The 20091-nt window shown below is 40.2% G+C and overlaps 3 protein-coding genes across 3 annotated transcripts; 1 reads left to right on the forward strand and 2 right to left on the reverse strand.

Moving 5' to 3' along the window:
* Positions 1-10978: 10978 nt before the first annotated feature.
* On the reverse strand, positions 10979-11611 carry LOC147550085 (protein FAR1-RELATED SEQUENCE 5-like). The gene has a single exon (XM_086668417.1). The coding sequence runs from the start codon at positions 11609-11611 to the stop codon at positions 10979-10981; it is 633 nt and encodes a 210-aa protein (XP_086524543.1).
* A 1186-nt stretch (positions 11612-12797) lies between these two features.
* Positions 12798-17591, forward strand: LOC147550086 (uncharacterized). The gene is made up of 9 exons (XM_086666094.1): positions 12798-13165; positions 13736-13945; positions 14098-14388; positions 14735-14769; positions 14877-14945; positions 15215-15368; positions 15451-16163; positions 16245-17062; positions 17302-17591. Exons 1-8 carry the CDS (start codon positions 13072-13074, stop codon positions 17028-17030), a joined length of 2352 nt encoding a protein of 783 aa, XP_086522220.1. The 5' UTR covers positions 12798-13071; the 3' UTR covers positions 17031-17062; positions 17302-17591.
* Positions 17592-18319: 728 nt separating this feature from the next.
* On the reverse strand, positions 18320-19874 carry LOC147550087 (small ribosomal subunit protein uS12). The gene is made up of 4 exons (XM_086666095.1): positions 19708-19874; positions 19097-19252; positions 18889-19015; positions 18320-18651 (listed from the first exon to the last, which is right to left on the reverse strand). Exons 1-4 carry the CDS (start codon positions 19710-19712, stop codon positions 18511-18513), a joined length of 429 nt encoding a protein of 142 aa, XP_086522221.1. The 5' UTR covers positions 19713-19874; the 3' UTR covers positions 18320-18510.
* Positions 19875-20091: the final 217 nt, after the last annotated feature.

Consider the following 20091-nt stretch of genomic DNA (forward strand, 5'->3'; position numbering starts at 1 on the left):
CGGTGACAGAGCTGTCTGAGAAGATCTTCGATAAGTGGATGCTTGATTCAGGGGCGTCACACCATATGTGTCCAAATAGGGAGTTGTTTACTACCTATAGGAGTATAGATGGTGGTACAGTTATACTGGGTGATGATAGTATATGTAAAACTGTGGGACTCGGAACAATACGTATCAAGATGCACGATGGAGTGGTGAGAACATTGACGGACGTAAGACACATACCCGATTTGCGGAAAAATCTAATTTCCCTTGGTGTGTTGGAGCGGAACGGCTGTAAGATAATTATAGAGAATGGCTCCATAAAAGTCGTTAAGGGTTCTTTGGTGGTAATGAGAGGTACTCGTTACTGAAATTTATACAAACTTTTGGGGACAACAATTACGGGAGATGTAGCAGTAGGAATCAGTGGAAGGGATCCAACGGCTAGTACGAGGCTTTGGCATATGCGCCTTGGGCATATGTCAGAAAAGGGTCTATCTTTGATGTGCGGGAAAGGCTTGTTGAAGGACATGAAGAAGCCTTGCATGGAGTTTTGTGAGCATTGTGTGTTCGGGAAGACACACAAGGTGACGTTCTCTACAAGCAAGCACAGGAGCAAAGAGGTGTTAGACTACGTACACACCGATGTCTGGGGACCGGCAAAGTTACCTTCCAAGGGTGGTTCCAGGTATTTTGTTACATTCGTTGATGATCATTCGAGATTTGTCTGGCTTTATTTTCTGAAGCATAAGAATGAGGTATTCAACACATTCCTGGTGTGGAAAGCAATGGTTGAGAACAAAACTGGTCGAAAGCTGAAGACGTTAAGGTCGGATAATGGGACCGAGTACACGGATGGGGCATTCAAGGAGTTTTGTAATCAGGAAGGCATTGTGAGGCACTGGACAGTAGTAAACACACCTCAGTAGAATGGAGTCGCAGAGAGATTGAACCGTACACTACTTGAGAAGGCTAGATGCATGCGCTCCAATTCGGGATTAGGCGTAGAATGGTGGGCAGAATCTGTTGCTACAGCTTGTTATATTGTGAACAGGTCTCCACATTCTTCTTTAGATGGCGGCATACCTTACGAGGTATGGTCAGGTGAACATGCAGATTACGGGAGACTTAAGGTTTTCGGTTGTACGACCTATTACCATGTTAAAGGTAACAAACTTGACAATAGAGCAAAGAAGGCAATTTTCTTAGGATATGCTACAGGAGTCAAGGGTTATCGGCTATGGTGTACGGAAGACAAGAAGTTTGTAATCAGCAGAGATGTGGTGTTTGATGAGTCATCTATGGTAGCTATGGCGAAAGCTACGGTGCCTAGTTGTGGTGATGTTGGGTCTACTAAAGCTCATGTAGTGGAAGTAGAAGCCGAAGATCAACGGGTTTCTAGGAATCATGATCAGGTGGAGCATCAGGATAAAACTCAGGATGAGGAAATTGATGAACCCGATCATGAGGAGGTTCAAGGGAAGGTACACAAGTTTTACAACAACAACAGCAGGATGTTTCGGTACACACTAGGCCGAAACGGTTATATAAGCCGGTACAGAGGTTAGGGTCAGACAAACCTCTTAGGCATTACGGGCAGGCAAATGTGGTTGAATATGCACTCTCGGTGGAAGACGACGAGCCGGTCACCTTCAAACAAGCTATTACCGTGGCGGAAAGAGAGAGTTGGTTGGTTGCTATGCAAGAAGAGATGGAGTCTCTTCACAAGAACAAGACATGGGAGGTTGTCCCATTGCCCGAAGGAAAGTCTGTTATTGGTTGTAAATGGGTGTACAAGAAGAAAGAAGACTCTTCCGAGATCAAGGGTACAAGGTATAAGGCAAGACTAGTGGCCAAGGGTTATGCACAGAAAGAAGGGGTCGACTACAATGAGATTTTCTCACCGGTCGTGAAACATACTTCTATTCGGCTGCTATTGAGTATTGTTGCTCACAGGGATCTTGAGCTGGAACAACTCGATGTTAAAACCGCCTTCTTGCACGGTGATTTGGAAGAAGAAATTTATATGGCTCAACCTGATGGATACAAGGTTGAGGGTAAAGAAAATCAAGTATGTCGTTTGAGGAAATCTCTTTACGGATTGAAACAATCCCCTCGCCAATGGTACAAACGATTTGATTTTTTCATGCTAAAGCATGGTTTTCGTAGAAGTGACTATGATTGTTGTGTATACATCAAGAAGCTTCGCGAAGGTGACTTTATTTATCTCCTTTTGTATGTGGATGACATGCTTATTGCTTCTAGAAGCATGGTGGAGATAGATAAGTTGAAATCTCAACTCAGTCAAGAGTTTGAGATGAAAGACATGGGCGCTGCAAAGAAGATACTGGGAATGGAGATTAAGAGAGAGCGGTCAAGTAAGAAACTGTACTTGAATCAGAAAGGTTACATCGAACGAGTAGTTTCTCGGTTCGGGATGCAGAATGCGAAGGCGGTGTCAACACCTTTGGCACCACACTTCAGGCTCTCGGAAAAACAATCTCCCACTACTACGGTGGAGAAGGATCATATGGATCGTGTACCGTATGCTAGTGCAGTTGGCAGTTTGATGTACGTTATGGTGTGTACTCGTCCAGATATTTCACAGGCGGTCAGTGTGGTTAGCAGGTTTATGGCAAACCCGGGGAAGACACATTGGGAAGCTGTGAAGTGGGTCTTGAGGTACTTGAAGGGTACCGTTGATACGGGTTTGTGCTTTGGTGGAGACACATGTCAGGTAAGCAGTTATGTTGACTCAGATTATGCTGGCGATCTAGATAGAAGACGATCTACTACTGGTTATGTATTTAGGGTACATGGTGCTCCAGTTACTTGGCGATCGATGTTACAATCTACAGTTGCTTTATCTACTACGGAGGCCGAGTATATGGCTATGGCCGAGGGTGTGAAGGAAGCATTGTGGTTGTGGGGTCTTCTGGATGATCTAGGGATTAAGCAGGAGTGCGTGGATGTATGGTGTGATAGTCAAAGTGCAATCCACTTGGCGAAGAATCAGGTTCATCATGCTCGCACTAAGCATATCGATGTCAGGTATCATTTTGTACGAGATGTCATAGAGGAAGGTGATGTTTCTCTCATGAAGGTACACACAGATGAGAATCCCGCGGACATGTTGACTAAAGTGGTGACGTGTAGCAAGTTTCAGCATTGTCTGGAATTGCTACAAATCGGCTCGTGTTAAGTTGCCCGAAAAGGCGTAATGGCGACAAGGTAATTTTATCTGAAGGATTGGTAGAACTACGGTAGGCTTGATCCTGTAAAAGGGTACGTAGGCAACCATGGTCATATGGTGCAGTCGGATGAAGTTACAAGAGGCAGATATATCTTACAAGGAGTATCCTGGTGTTCGTCCAAAATTTGAAGTATATCAAATTGTGTACGAGGTGGAGAATTGTGAGAGGGTATAGGCGGTTTGAGAAAGATGGCAATTGGCGGTTTATGGCAATTGGCGGTTTGAGAAAGATGCAATTGGCAGTTTATGGCAATTGCCGGTTTAGATTGGTTTCAATTTGAGTTTCTAATTGGTTTAATTTTTTGGTTTCTAAAAAAGTTAGAAACCCCCCATTATGGTCGGTGGACAAAAGCTATATATAGGGGGTTTAGTATTGGAACTCAATATCAACCAAAACAACATCAACACAAGCAACAACAACTCTTCTTTAGAGAGAGCTAAAGAGAGAGAGCAAGTGAGAGAGAAATTTTTTGTTCATAGTTTTGAGCGGTGTTAAATTTCTCGGTCGTCGAAGATTTAGTATAGAGGTTAATTTCTATACGGTACCATCTTGGGACGAACTTGCGGGTTGTGTGAGTCGTCTTCATCTATCCTTCAATAAAGATTTCTTGTTCGCCCGAGGACGTAGGCTTTAAAGCCGAACCTCGTTAAATTCTGCTCGCATATTTGATTTTGGCTTAGCTTTTCAATTAATCTTCATAATCGGATCAATTTCTAGGTAGGTTCGATAGCTTCCGCGACTTTTAGTTATAACAGTCCATATATTGGCCACCTTTATTGTTTCTCCCAGCACCTCACCAGTCACCACCATTTCTTCCCCACACCGGTAAAGGTTGCTAGCGAGCTGCTGCTGCGGATGACCTACAATTTTTTCCGCTTTTCTCTCTCTCTCCCTCTCTCCTCCTTTCTCACTCTCTTCTTTCGCTCTCTCTCTCTCTAGTAGTGTTCCCGCAAAGTAAAGTCTTTCGTCGGAATGTCAAACTAGTTTGGACATTCCTCAAACCACTCTAGTGTTTTTGGGATTCCCAAACCGCACCCTAAACAAGTTGGTGGTTTTGGTGATTACCCCAACCGCACTGATTTGGGAAATCCCCTAAACCCATTGGTTGTTTTGCTGTTTGGGATTTCCCACCTAGCTAATCTGGTTTACTAGCTAGATTGGTGCAAATAGAGATGGAGGGAAAAATAGAGATGGAGGGAAAAGGAGAGAGAGAGAGAGAGAGATGAAAGGTAAACGATGCTTGTGCCAGGAAGAAGAAAGAGATGAGAGGGAAGAGAAAAATAGTGTTGGTGGTGGTTGTCCCAGTTTTTTTTTTTTTTGATGAGAGGGTTGTCCCAGTTCACAAATGTACTCCACAAAACACATTTTGTATATTTTTGTTTTCCCAAAGCGAACCATACAAGTCAGCGTAGCTGCCTAAGTATGGGAAATCTATAACTAAATCAGGCTCAATGACACATGACTTGGTTTTGATATTACTCCTTACAAGACATTGATACATCATGATGTAATAAGCACGATACCCACTTAATTTAATCAGAAATGAAAGAGGCCTAAAGTCCGACAACAAAGAGGCCTAAAGCCCGATAAATTATTACATTATTTACAGTTTGTATATAGGATAAATCTTGATGACAAACTGCTTCCACCGAGATTCGATCTCACGACCTCATGGGCTTAAGAAGGGTGTCCAACCGTTGCACCAAAGGATGGTGAGCAACTCCATCTTTTTCGTTTCGACATAAAACTCTCGATTAATCTACTTGTGTGAACTCAACAATATATTTTCTCCTTTGAAATTTGAAAAAGAAGCCTCCACTTATGTGAGAACTGAGAAAGCTTGAGACAGTTAACAAAAAACAACTAGAAAATTGAGATCCTTAGGAGTTGCAATTCATGTCCCGTGGGTGTCTGAATTGTTATTTTCCTCATCCTACTTTAAATTTCTTCACATATAGGTTTACTTCGGGAATTGACAGTTTTGAGTAGCCAAACACTACAAAATAATGACCATTCTTGACCTACTAGAGGCGCCTCGGCATTGTCACATCCATATCTTTGTTTTTTTTGTTGAAATATTACTTGCATTAATTTGGGGACTAAGTTTTAAGTGGTGCCAAATTTGGGGACTGAACTGTAAAGTTAAGGTTTAAAATGAAAAGAAAAGAAACTTGGGAAGTTCAAAAGGCACCCTGTGTTATTGTTCTAGGCTCACCAATTACACTTGAACTTCTCAAATTTTTTGGTTGTGTGAGGGCGCCTACAGTAGTAGTGTAGGCACCTATAGAACATATGCAACTAAATAGCATATATATATTTCTCTCATCCAATTCATGTCATCTATCTTCCGCCTTTTCTTCTTCTTATTTTATACTTTTGCGGGTTGAAGGTCGCCAGTTGCCATTCGGTGACCTTCATGCTGAGAAAAGGGTGAAGTGGAGAGAATGAGAGATGATGTGAAGTGGAGGAGAAAAGGAGAAAAAAAATGTGGACATTAAAATTTTTACAATTTTTTTGGGATTAATTTCGTTTTGGCCCCTAAAAGTATTTTCCGAAAAAGTCGAAGTGTTTTGGCTCTCGATGGTCAAATCGAGCCAAACGACGAGTTAGTCACAAATTAGGGCCCAAAACGAAATTAACTCTACAGAATCACTCAATAAAAAATCATCCAACGCCGAGGAGAACAACAATGAATCCTCCTACGACAAGGAGAACAACAAGGAATTCTCGTCCAACAAACAGTAGCATCATACCCACAAGGGTGCCTCTAAGGCTCTAACGGTGCCTCTCCTCTATACTTAAGTCCGCCTTCACTCTTGGCACTCAGTCCAAGGACCAGACAGTCAGTCCGACAGCACTCGTACTGGCCTTAGTTCGTGTTGTTAAGTGGCCTCTCACTTAGTGCCTAGTCCGTTTGGGCGCAAAAAAAGTAAGCGGGCTTGAGTAAAAACGAGGGCGCCTATAGACGCACCCTACACACGAAATTTTAAAAGGCCCCCCCGTTTTTGTTAAAAGGCCTCCCCGCTAAAAGCGCCCCTCATTATAACCCATTTGGTTATAGGGCCCCCTCTGCAAAGGAGCACCCCCCTCTTCTATATTTGACCTAACGGCAAAGTTAACGCCGTTAGGTCAAACTTAACCCAAGACCAAAATTGACCCTAAAAGACCATCTCCTTCCCACAACCAGTTTCATCCCTTCTCTCTTTCTATCTCCCGCCTTCTCTCTCTCTCTCTCTCTCTCTCGTGCTCTAGCTCTCGTGCTCTAGGTCTCTCGCCCTCTCTCTCATTCTTCACCATTACCAACGGTTAGTATATCTCTCTCTCTCCTTATATCTTTCTCTCTCTCTCTCTGTATATATGTCTCTAGATTTGAGTTCTGAATTTAGGGTTTTTTTTTAAAGGGGTTTTCGGTTTGTTGAAGGAGGGATAGTTTCATAATACATAGGGTTCTGTTATTTCTGATGTTGATTTAGGGAAAGTTTGATTTTTAGATACCCAATAGTATAGTTAGTTTATATTAGTAATAGGGTTTTGATTGGATTGATTTCTGGATTGGATGGTATTAGTTGTTATAATGTTCATGATTTTTGTTTAATTTAGTTTAAGTTAGTAATTTTAATGCTTAAAAATCATAATACGGTCGTACCAGACCGTAGAGATAGAAAACCCCCAATTTTATCTTCACCAAGCATAATTTCGGTCGAACCAGACCGAAAATATGACAAGATACGGCTCGAGGTCACCGTAAAAATGCACAGTAGCTACTGTGCATTTTTACGGTGGGCTCGAGCCGAATTTTGTGCACATTTTCGGTTCCAGCCCACCGAAAATATGCACAGTAGCTACTGTACATATTTTCGGTTGGCTCGAGCCGAATTTTGTGCACATTTTCGGTTCGAGCCCACCGAAAATATGCACAGTAGCTACTGTGCATATTTTCGGTGGGCTCGAACCGAATTTTAGGCATCTCACGGCTCGTGCCCACCGTATTTTGGCCAGTAGGTCAAATTTTTAGGCATCTCTCCTCTCTCTCTCTCTCTTTAAAATCTCCCACTCTCTCTATATGAATCATCAACCTTGCCTCCTCAGAATGAATGAATCATCTTTTTTCTTTTTTCCAAGTTGTTTGACTTTATTTATATATCCTATTTTTATCTTTAGTCATGTCTCAACGTGTCGCACAAACTGTAAGTGCGAGAAAGAGGAAGGAGGATGCTAGGAAGCAGGTTGTCGACGGTTCGACTAGTGAAGCAGGTGCGGATCCTTTTCCAGGAGGGCCGACGGACCGTAGCGTTCTCAAGAACTATGAGAACCATATTGCTTACCAAATTTGGAATGGCAAGGTACGTGTATGTTTTTCTATTTTTCGCACTTATGAATGTTTAATATAATAATATATTGTTAACTTTCAATAAACGTAACTTTTATGTTTGTTTACGTAGGATCGTCCTGTTTTGAAACTACATAATCACGCAAGTGGCGTGCAAGTGGGGGCCCTTGAAAGTAAAAGTATACGGGAGTCAAAGAAGGAACATGTCTGGGACATAGAACTCGAGTGTAAAGTAGTTCGTGAGAAGGTGGAAGCATCAGGACTTCTGCAAATCGCCAAATACTCTTACCAGAAACTTGACCGGGTTCTTATCACGGCTTTCACGGAGAGGTGGCATGAAGATACTAACACCTTTCACATGCCATTTGGAGAAATGACGATCACACTAGAGGATGTGCATCGTATTACAGGACTTCAGATTACAGGTCACTCAGTTCATCTTGATAATGATCATGTAAATGAATGCAATCTTCTGGTGAAAGGTTTAGGGGTGACACCTGAGGCTGCGGAAGCAGAATTGAAGACGACTAAGTGCAAGAGTGTCCGAATGTTGTGGTTGAGGGAAATCTGTTCGGGTAGCTTAGACAAAGATGACGCACGGAAGAAAGACTTTTGCGTCAGAGGGTACCTTCTCCATCTTATGGGCTCGACTCTTTTTTGTGACAAGAGTGGTTCGAAGGTGCCTGTTTGCTACCTTACATATTTGATGGACTTGACGAAGGTCCCTGAATATTCGTGGGGCACGGCTGTGCTTTCTTATCTTTATAGGCAGCTCGGTCATGCTTCCACTAAGGGTGGACAAATGGCGGGTTATCTGCCCCTCCTCCAGGTATTTCTCACATTATTATAAGTTGATTAATTTAGGAGTCTATCTTCTTGGTTACTAATTGTTTTCTTGTTTAGGCATGGATTGACGAGCACTTTAAGCTTGGTCTGTCGGATTTGAAAAAGGATTTCGACATTAGGCCGGATTTGCCTCTGATGGGTAAATGGACGGAGCATGATGCACATGGAAATCTAGATGACAGACTGGTTAACCTCCGAGAGATGATCGACGATTTAGAGGAGCGAGAGGTAAAATTCTATATACTATGGTATTTTGCATGTTAATTTGACATTGAATGAGCATCTAGTATAATAATTGTGTTATTTAGGTTATTTGGGACCCATATAGACTCATGGGCATTGGTGAGTCATCTCCCCCACTATACGCCTTCTACAGCGGTTGTATCGTATTTGATGATATTGCCGAGCCGTATCAACCCGAAAGGGTGTTGAGGCAATTTGGTGTGGTTCAACATATTCCGTCTGCCCCCATGAGAGCAACAAAGAAGAGAAGGAGTGAAGCAAAGGATTATGGAGAACATACATGGTATTGGGAGAACTGGGAACATCATGTCCTCAACGAGAAAGATAGGTCGCAACGGGTTAGTTCGGCTTGGGAGGTCGATGATAGATATGCTGAGTGGTTTAGTCGAATTTCACACCCGAAGGTCCAAAACCCAAACCATCGGAAGACGAACCAAGCACAAAGCTCACTCGGTTCGATTGCTTACTACGTAAGTACACATAAAGCATGTAATCTACTTTATTTAGTATTGATGGAAATACATGTTAACAGACTTGATTTTTTTTTCAGAGAGAGGGTATTCGGCATGCCCTTGCTGCACTAGATTTGTCTGGGGTGGATGCAGGAAAGGAAATTCTTCACCAAGTATTGAGGGAGGAGCAACTTCCAGAGGCACCCCAGAGGGTTCAGGAAGAAAATACAAGGAAGAGGACAAAAACAAAGGCCGTGGGCAGGAGGAAGACCTAGAACGGCTTTAGATACTTTTATAATTTGAACGATGTCGGATACTTTTATAATTTGAACGGCTTGGTTTTTTATAATCTTTTGATATGTTAAAACGGTTGGTTTTTTATAGGGTTGAAATGTTATATTTTGATATGTGTCAAAAGAGAGAGAGAGATACAAAAGAGAGCGAGAGAGAGATATGTGCCAAAAGAGAGAGAGATACAAAAGAGAGAGAGAGAGATACAAAACTCCGAGAGAGAGATACAAAAGAGAGAGAGAGAGAGATACAAAACTCTGAGAGAGAGATATGTGCCAAAAGAGAGAGAGATACAAAACTCCGAGAGAGAGATATGTGCCAAAAGAGAGAGAGATACAAAAGAGAGAGAGATACAAAAGAAGAGACAACTTTTCGGTGGGCTAGTGCCGTTTAAGTTGCTAAAAACGGCTCGAGCCCACCGTATTTTTGCACAGTAGGTACTGTGCAAAAATACGGTGGTCTCGGGCCGTTTTTAGCAACATAAACGGCTCGAGACCACCGTATTTTTGCACAGAACCTACTGTGCAGAAAAACGGTGGCCTCGAGCCGTTTATGTTGCTATAAACAATACTCCTCAACCTTTCTAATATGGCTTTTCTCTCAGGACCGGTCGACATATCCCACATGGAGTACAACAATCCTAATTCGTAAGAACTCTGAAGTTTGTTATATACCTCAGGAGTAGGAATAATTGAGAGTTTTGTCCATTGTGGGTCAATGAGTGACAAAGATATCACCTCACCGCGTCTCATAATTATTTCCATCTCGTGAGCACAAGGGAGACCATACACAGACCTATACACACATCCACACAAATTTGAATCAATTCCTATAGTTTTTGCCCGCTCCACCTCATCTGCCAACAGGTCAAGTGCATTGTGTGAGACATAACCCCTGAGTTCCCTAAAGGCGTTGATTTGATGAGACATCTTCACTGATGTACGACTTTTCTCGAATGTAGCTTTAATCGCAACAATCTCTGTCTCAGTCATTGAATGTATAGATTCCCAACATGTGACGAAGTTACCCTCGGATGTATCCAAGTTTCTTTTCAGCTTCGCATGTGCACCTTCAACCCTATTCGTTGTAGTATTACCCAAATGCATCACATTATCGGTCCATGCCGTTACAAAATGTTCCCTAAGTGGCAACCAAGTCTTCTGAACATAAATAACATCAATGGCGTTACTCTTCGACCACGTTGTGACGAAATCTTCAACAGCGCGATTATAATCCGCCTCGGTTTCCGCAAACATGATTAGTCGAAACATTGACATGAACTTTCGGAATGGTTTGTTTTTCAAGTGTGGTTTAACCTTTCCAACCACACACTTATCTATATGGAAAGTACATAATAAACGATCTGCATGTGGGAAGACTTCACCTATTGCATTGATTAATGCTTGTTCCCGATCAGTCAAAAATACCTTTGGCATAGAGTTAGGAGGAAATAATGTCCTCAAACAATTCAAAGCCCAAGTGTATAGATGTTCTGCCTCTCCATCCATAAAAACCATAGCCGCGGTGAATGATTTCATAGTCGAAGTCATCCCAACAATCTCAAGCAATGGTTTCCCGTATCAGTTTGTTTTGTATGTACAATCAAGCATTAACACCGTGTGGAAGCACTTCAGCAATTGGATAGATTCCGGGTGTGCCCAAAATAAGTTAGTAATCTCCCCTGTTTCCTTCTTCATTGAATGCCAATAAACATAATTGTGTTGAACTAACAATTTCATCAATTGTTGCATAGGAGTTCTACCTTCTTGTTGACTATGCCGGATTCGTATCCTTTCGTTGTATATGGTACGCATTGTCGAGGTATTATCGTTGAATTTTTTCTTTATTTGAGAAAGAATTTGTCGTGGTTTTGTACCACTTTGATATAGTTCTTCAACAAAAACCTTTTCTTCATTATTCAATCTATTGGCATATGCATGCCCAATTAAGGTCTCTGCAAGTTCATGATTATGGATCCCACACACAACTTCCACCTTCCACTTGTCTCCGTCTATCGGTATTCCTTTTAACTTGAAGGGGCAATTGCATTTCTTAGTACTCGTTTTTCTCTTTTTGGTGGACGGTTCTTTTGTTTTAGGAATTATTTCTGCCTTAAGATGAGAACGATACTCTCCACTTCTTTCACATCGTAAATCCATCTTCGGTTTTTTACCACCTTTCCGCGCAGCAGACTTACCAATCATAACAACCATCTTGTTTTTTATACCAATTTCTTTTGCCCATTTAACTAACTCGTCTCTCGTTTCAAACACTTGTTCAGTTCGAAAATACTCACTAACATCAATGCTGACAAAACCTTCATATGGTCTGTTTTCTTCTTGATTTTCTTCTTTCTTATCTGGAACTTCAATGTTGGGTTCTTCTTCTCCACATTCACGATTTACAATTTTAAGACATCCAAATTCCGATGATGCTTCGTTTTCTTCGACTGCATCTTGCCACCTTTCTTGTGTATTAGAACCTCCAAAATCCCAAGTGTCTGTAGTAATTTGAGATGGAAGTTGAGAAGAAGCCACAACAGCAAAGCCCTATAAGGAAAAAAGAGAATTTTAGTCAAAACGGCCCGAGACCACCGTTTTATGTATTACTTTTCGGCTCGAGTCCGCCGAAAATATGCACAGTAGCTACTGTGCATAAATTCGGTGGGCACGAACCGAATTAATTGACATTTTTCGGCTCGAGCCCACCGAATTTTTGCACAGTAGCTACTGTGCATATTTTCGGCGGACTCGAGCCGTAAAATGGCATAAATTCGGTTGGACCAGACCGAAAATACCCTCCGTGTTCAACAACCAAAAAATTTTCATACAACCAACGAATATATCATACAACTTGGAAAAAAGTGTTAGGATATGTTCATATACCTCTTGGGAGACTGAATCTTGTCCAGAAATTGATGATTTAGGATCCTTTGATGTTTCTCCAAAACTTTTGAAACTTGCTTCATCCATGGTGGTTTAAGAGTTTAGAAAGGGATAGAGAAGTGGTTTAGGAGTGCAACAACAATGTGAGATTGTTGCACAACTCCGATGAACTTTCCCCGTCGATGATGGTCGCCGGTGATGTTGACAATTCCGGTGGAAGAAGAGGGAAGGAGAATATAAGAGAGAAATTTCTAGGGATTTGGGGTTTTAGGGATTTGGGTTTTAGGAAGTTTAATAATTAACAACTAAAGTCTTAATGTGGGTGAAATACACCCTTAAAGGGGGTTTTTTCACCCATTCAAAGAGGGGGCCCTTTAACCAAGCCAAGTCAAACGTGTTTTACCAAGTCAACGAAACCATGGGGAGGCCTTTTAACAAAAACGGGGAGGCCTTTTAACCGCACCCATCCGAATTTTCCCGCTCCTCTATTTTCCTCTAATTTTTAAATACGGAGGGGTGTATATAGTGTACTTTGGGTGTATAGAGAGAGAGAGAGAAATCAAGGCATTTAGACCTCTCGTCTCCATTACCAAAAGAAAAAAACAGCCGTTTTTTATTCAATCAATACAAATCCACCTTCTTTTTCCAGTTCAAATCTCAATTTCCTTCTCCATCTTCTCCGTTTCAATTAGGGTTAAATTTTCTTTTGCCTTTCTCGATACCTAGATCTGAGAAATTAGGTCAAAGAGATACTGATTGATATCGATTTTTGAACCCAAAAGGACAAAATGAGTGATACTGATAGCAAGAATCTAGATATTGAGCCTCTTCGTTTGATTGATGTTTGTTCCGAGGATGATTGTCTGCTTGCTTCTCCTTCTGGTAATCTAACTCGACATCTATTGATAATCTGATAGGTTCTTTGATCTGAGGTTATTTAGCTGCGCTTTTGCTTTTTGGTTGATTTTGGGTTTTGTATGGTTTGGAATTATTCTCCAGTTCTTAATTCGAAGCTGCTATTTCTATGTTACTCATGAAGTTTGTGTTTTTTTATATATCGATTATCTAATCCGATTCCTTATCTGATGATACTTTTGTTTATAAATAGAGGAAAAACTAGGGTTTAGGGTTTTTGATTAACTTCCAATGTCAAGCCTGGAAAGCTCATCTAATTTAGGTTAGAAGCTCAGGAATTCAATGTGTTCTCTCTCTACACTCTACAATCAATTCTCTTACTCCTATAACAATTAGCATTTTTTCATATTTTTCCGAAATCATTTGTTGATGTGAACTAGCTATTTAACTTGTTTTGCGATTGGGGAGAAGTTGGAGTTGATGCTCCTAAATCGAAATATGTTACTTTTCCAATTTTCATGCTTCGATTAACTCTTAGCTAGAAACAACTTGATCAAAGTGTCCTAAATGATTTCTCAAAAGCTCAAAATGGTGCAGGGTTTCCAGAATATAAAATGGAGGATGAATGCTTTGACTTGTTTGAAGTTAAAGATGCTACTGAAAGTAAGGATACAGAGCATCTTACAGACGAAGTGAACCAAGAGCCTGTGTTGTCGGATTCCATGGAAACAGAATTTCCACGAAAAAATGGAAAGTGTAACTTGCGAAAAAGTTTAGCTTGGGATAAGGCCTTCTTCACAAATGAAGGTATTCTTACATCCTCGTGTATTTCAATCTAGCGATTTTTATCCAATCTCGAAAATACCTTATTGTCCATTCAATTCTATACAGAAGAATGGTCATCTGAAGTGAAATGCATCTTTAGTTACTCAAATATCACCGTTCTTCTTACTGCACAGGTGTTCTGGATTCTGAAGAGTTATCTTTTATCAATAATGGGGTAAAAAAGGCTTCACCTTGTCCGTTACCTGGAATTGAAGAAGATATGAGAAGGTCTGCAGATTCAAACTCTACATATAACTCCACATTAGACAGTGATAGTTTGACGCTGGAAAGTTTGGAGGTTGATTTGTTTGATGACATAAGAGCTTCCATTCAGAGGTCGAGTGAAGCTCCTAATCTGCATTCTACTAGTAGCAAAAAAACATTGGGTGTGTCCGAGCAAAAAAAGGCAGTCTTGGGAGTATCAGGTTTGAAAAGTTCAGCTCAACTATATAAATTTAAAGATAGTTCATAGCCGTGACATGCATAAGGTTGAAAGAAAACATTTTCCATCTAAAGGCACATAAATATGACCTGTTCACAGAGTCATCTTAGGAAGACCCAGATGATCTGATAAGATGAGTTTTTCCTAGGGTATGCTACATAATTATCTACAGGTGAGTCTCCAATAGTCAATTGTTCTTAGTTGCCCAAATCGTTAGGGGCCTAACTTTTTTACCACATGCAACATGAATACAAATCATAGAGGACTAACTGTGCCCCTTATTCTAGTCTGTTGTTTATCATCAAACTAATACACGAGTTTTCTTTCAGCTCCAAAGAAGACAGGACTTGCTGGTCGAAATGGAGTAAGTTTACATCATCGTATTTATTGCTATGTTGGTATTTATTGGATTGTTTCTGAAGTACTTACTATCAAAATTTCTGACTCAAGATTAAACTATCATAATCACAGATGAAGCCTTCTCTCGCGCCTAAGAGGGTAACCACGAAAGAAGCTACTGTCCGCCCACGACTTATACAGGCATGCTGTTAATGAGCTTATTGAATACTTTGTATATTTTATGATATACCATTCACATGACTCACATATTAATGAATAAACAAGATGACTTTTATTGTATCAGATACTAATGATTTCTTAAACTGTGGCCTAAATTGGTGATTTTTTTCTCACATGATCCTCGCTGATGAATCTTGTAGCAGAACATTACTAGCATAAATCTTCGAACTTAGTTAGATTATCACTAAATACTAATCTTGTTTATTATCATTATTATTTATTTATTGAAGCCTGTCTCAAAAAGTAGAGAGTCCAATCCCACGGCCCTGAAGCCACCCAAGATAATAGGAAGAGTCAATCCCGTCTCAGCAGTGCCGCCCAAAAAGACTTCTCTCACCGCCAGCCGTGTCAAAGTTGGTAGTAACACTGCAAAACCTACTTCAGGTAAGAAGAATTTCGACAACTTCAGAAATATTACTGTTGCATAATCTTTACCATGGTTATTCATTAGTTTATGATTGTGCAGCCAAGGGGGAAACTGTTGCAGTGACCAAAAAGCCCAGTTTGCTTCGTTCTAGTGTCACTTCAAGGCCTACAACTCTCCCCAAATCTTCTCAGTCTTCTACCACTCAGATGAAGTCATCAGCTTCTTGTTCGTCATACAGCACGTCTGGTAGCACTTCATCTGATTCGAGTGCTAAATCCCCCTTGATGTCTGTGAGAAGCAAAATTAATTCGAGGAGTGTCGTTCCTGTTTCTGGTTCAACCCTTAAATCCCCAATAAAGATCTCTTCAAGAAATAGAACTGAGCCTGAAAATTCCCGTCTCTCAGTGTATCTAAAGTCCATCCCAAAACCCAAGATTTCTTCGAACATATCTCCTGCTAGCTCAATTGATGGCTGGTCTTCTGAATCATCTTCATCAACATCTACTCTCAATCAGTATTCTAATGGTCCAAAGGCAAATATTGGTATTAATTCTCCTCGCCAAGGATCTAAAACTGTTGGTATTACTGATTCTCCTCGAAGAGGATCTTCTTTACGAAGAGATAGCCATGCTTCTCAAGCATCTGAAGTTGATAACCTTCCATCTGATATTCTTTCATCTGTAAACCCAAGTGCCAAGAAAATCTCTCAGGGATCTGCGGCACTTGCTTATCCAGCATCTACAAATGTCTCTAAAAGCTTTAAACCCTCAGGCCTCCGAATGCCATCACCAAAAATCGGATTTTTTGATGCGGTTTGTATTTATTTCTATCCATTTTGCCTCATCCTTTTCTTAATTGGTATACGCTTCTCAACTGCTCTGTTTTCGTTTCAGGAAAAATCTCTGCTACATACTCCCAACGGTAGTTCACAGTCTCGTTCTGGTGCACGAAGTAGTTTATCCAAAGCTGGATCTGGACCTGTAACCCCTGAAGACGATGCTCTCAAAACAAAGGCTAGAACTTCAAGAGCCCCCGGTAGCCTTAAACTACACTCAAAAGACGCTGGACTGCTACATTCTTCTGCAAGCAAAAGTCTCCCCTCACCTGGGCAACCTAAAGAAATAATCACTGATGCACTAAAACTGGGTAATCCTTCAGAAGTTCAGAATGATTCATTTTCAGGATCAAGCAGAGAGAAGCACTTGAAGACTATGTCATTTGAAGGGATGTCAAGTTTGGAGATGGTTGAAAATTCCATAAAAGATCAAAAGCGTCCCGAGGATAAAATGCATTCACCTGACGAGACCGCTGAGAAGCAAAATTCCTTTTGTTCTGATGATCAAGTTGATGATTTGATTAGACAAGTTGCAAACATAGATCTGAATGTAGACGATGTGAACGAGGCAATGCATAAAATTGTGGATCCAAAGCTAGATTCTGAGATTTCCAGTCCAATCAACGTTCATCACCAGGAGGATCTGCAAAAGATGTCATTGAAGCCTAATCCACTTTGTCTTTCTCCAAAAACCATCGAAATATTGTCCAACACAAGAGCTCCTCTAGAAGACAATGTTTCTTTGTGCAGTGAGATTGAGTCATTCAGGTCCGAACCAGAATCAACAATGAACGTAATACCATCAGTAATTGCTTTACCAAATATCATATCGAAAGAGAACTGACAACTTGCAGCTCTCCACCAGTTCAAATGAAGGTAAATTGTTACCCTGAGTGTATAATTTCTCGTAGTAATAGCACAAGGGAACAAAAAATTGCTTACCCGCCTCATTATATGGCAGCTAAGCCCATATTAGTGGGGAATGTGACTCTGCTCCCAATATGATTCACATTTCTCAGTATGCAATCCCATATCCAACCACTGAAACATCAACACATTTTATGTTAAAAAATAGCCGAGCAAAGATTAAGACTTGCCTACGTTTTTCTTCACAGGGGCAGGTCATGGTGAAAGGTGAAAAATCAGTGAGGACAAGCTTCTAGCTGGTCTGTCTGTCTATCTGTGAAGACAATGGATGAAGAAAGATGATCATGGAGCTGCACCAGATGACTTTGACCTAATCTGCACCATTTTTCCATGATTAGTGTAGTTAATCTTAGTTAAGCTATAACTTAAACAAATCTAGAAGAGAACATAGATCATACTGTGAAGTGAATTCCTAAAGAACATCATATTTTGTAGTCTTGTAATCGAGAAAAATGCAATCCAATTTTTCTTGCTATTAGCCCCAAATGTTAAGAAGGCTTTATGATCGACAGTTTCAAATCAGCTCTGCCAAAGGTAATGGATGTAAAATGTTATACAAATTCCTCATCATATTGAGAGCTGTAATTTGGCTCACCCAAAAAATTAGAGTAAACTTAGGACTTTGATGATGAATTCTTTTTAGGAGCAATTTACTCCTTGTTATGTTTTCCTATGTTAGATTTGAAATCTTACACGGAAATCTCAATTGACTAAGAGTGATCAAATTCAAAATGTTTGTGTACATGTCTAATTCATCACGACAGATTTGATCTGATTTTGGGTCTTTGTGAGGAAAAACAATGACCTCCTTAGTTTGGAAGGGGTAGTCAACTCTCAGTTTCAATTTGCCTTGGTAGCAATGAGTGAAAAATTATCAGTATTTTCTGCTTTTACTGGTCTGAAATAGACCCATTTGCAAGAATTCTCACATCACCAACACCAAGCTAATTTGGAGTCCGGCAGTCCGCTCAATTTATTTGTAGAATAGGTTGGTGAAAATTGACACCACATACGGGTTTTTTTTCCCAATTTGAACAAGCGAGAGCACAAGTCAAAGGACGAGAACATATTCTGTAATCTATACTGTTAAATGTAAATCACTCAATCAAATTCATATTTAAATTTTGAAGCAAAACAATCAACTTACGATCACTCCCACCTTTTTTATAGCTGCAACTGCAACTAATCAATAAAAGAAACGGGTTGACAAACAGTTGTTTAATCAAAATTGAATTAAGTGGGTTGAAATTGTTCACACTTCCATCAAAAGAAACCAACTCTATGATCCATAAACATGCAGAATCTAATATATATAGTTCACAAATCCATTTCTCTAGCTTAAGAAAAAGTCGAAATAAATGACTGGTAGGAAAACGCAAACATTTCCTCCATGAAACTTAAGACCTTGGCTTCTCCTTCTTCTCCTTGAACAAAGCGAGAAGAGAGACACCTGAAACCTTGACAACCTTGAACCTGACTCCAGGAATATCTCCCACGGCATGTCCTTTACGTCCAAATCCAGCAATCAACACTTCATCCTGCAAGAGTGAAGAATAAAGCTTAAGCATATATATGATATTGTGTTTCTAAGTACTTGGACTCATAAATTTCATGGGTCTTCCTAACTTGTGGTCTAATGGCACATGTACGGACATAACTATAGTTCATTTGAACGAAAATATGGTGGGATTTGTTTGATCAGTAAGGGGAGTTTAAGATGTAGATATCAAAAGTGCAAAGAGTTTAGGAGAATCTGTTTTTCTTCAATGACTTACATTTTCTTCAATGTAGTTAAGACAACCATCATTGGGTACAAAAGCAGCAATCTTCTTTCCATTCTTGATCAATTGAACTCGAGCACACTTTCGGATAGCAGAGTTAGGTTGCTTAGCTTCAATTCCTCTACAAAACATTCAAATGTTTCTTAGTTTTAAGGTAAGAATTTGTGGACGATAGATAAGAAGATGAAGAGAGAAGTCTCACATCTTTTCAAGAACGATACCCTTAGCATGAGAAGAACCGGCAAATGGTTTCTTCCATTCATTTCCAAGATGAGATTTCTTGTATGATTTGTCTGCCCATCTCTGTCTTCTACGGTGTGACTTGAGCTTGCGACCAGCTCCCATACCACGAGTCTTCCTATATTAATACTCATACTTTTGGTAAACAATCTTTAACTTACGAAATATGGCATATAACATAATCCGATTATCAAGATGTCACTATCCAAAATGGAACTTATAATGTTCTTATAAACTATCATCAAAATGGAACTTATAAACCAATATTCACAAAATCAAAATCTGGGCCCTATAAAATGTTCTGAGGAAAATAGAAAATTTCTACCAAAAGGGTAGGCAAATCTAGTAGTTATAATAATAGAAATCATCAAATAACTAGATGGGTACTTATAAAGACGATTAATAGAGCAACATATAGTGAAGTGAATCACAGTTCAAGATCTAAATGTTAACCAAAAATTCAACAGATAATACCAGAACCCATTAAAGCTACTCAATTCTTTTAGATAACAGTAAAATCAAAGCATAGGTAATTCAAGATGTTCGTAGTATTAGGGTTGAAGAGATTTTTACCCCATGATGACTGTGAGAAGAGATACTTCGACGATGAAGATATGAAGGAGGAGAATAACGCGCTAAATGCCTCTAAACTGAAAACCCTAACTCTATAAATCCTATTTATGCATAGATCGTTTGGAGTTACTGTTATTTGTACTGATGGCCCCTATTTACGATCGTGCACCTGTATTTTTCTAATATTACAAAACTATACTACTATTTTCCTACAGGCACCCACCACCAAGGCCTTGGAATTTGGGCTTTCGATTTAAATATGGGCTCGATTGCACTTTTAGTAAAGCCCAATCCAAGGCATCCGTGGGCCGTAACTTCGGGATCAATGTTCTACGGGCTGGTATGTCCGATACCAATAGTAGTCCCGTTCAAGGGTTTTTTCCA

Source organism: Eschscholzia californica, unplaced genomic scaffold, assembly GCF_041429995.1.
Source record: "Eschscholzia californica isolate CP2 unplaced genomic scaffold, dmEscCali1.0.p SCAF_3, whole genome shotgun sequence".
Taxonomy (NCBI): domain Eukaryota; kingdom Viridiplantae; phylum Streptophyta; class Magnoliopsida; order Ranunculales; family Papaveraceae; genus Eschscholzia; species Eschscholzia californica.

Excerpts from the sequence above, each read along its gene's own strand:
- LOC147550085 (XM_086668417.1), bottom strand. The coding sequence starts at position 11,611 with ATGGTTGTTATGATTGGTAAGTCTGCTGCGCGGAAAGGTGGTAAAAAA.
- LOC147550086 (XM_086666094.1), top strand. The coding sequence starts at position 13,072 with ATGAGTGATACTGATAGCAAGAATCTAGATATTGAGCCTCTTCGTTTG. Across the intron at positions 14,946-15,214 it reads TCCGCCCACGACTTATACAG|CCTGTCTCAAAAAGTAGAGA; the intron begins GCATGCTGTTAA and ends TATTTATTGAAG. Across the intron at positions 16,164-16,244 it reads AAATCGGATTTTTTGATGCG|GAAAAATCTCTGCTACATAC; the intron begins GTTTGTATTTAT and ends TTTTCGTTTCAG.
- LOC147550087 (XM_086666095.1), bottom strand. Across the intron at positions 19,016-19,096 it reads GGTATCGTTCTTGAAAAGAT|AGGAATTGAAGCTAAGCAAC; the intron begins GTGAGACTTCTC and ends AATGTTTTGTAG. Across the intron at positions 18,652-18,888 it reads TTAACTACATTGAAGAAAAT|GATGAAGTGTTGATTGCTGG; the intron begins GTAAGTCATTGA and ends TCACTCTTGCAG.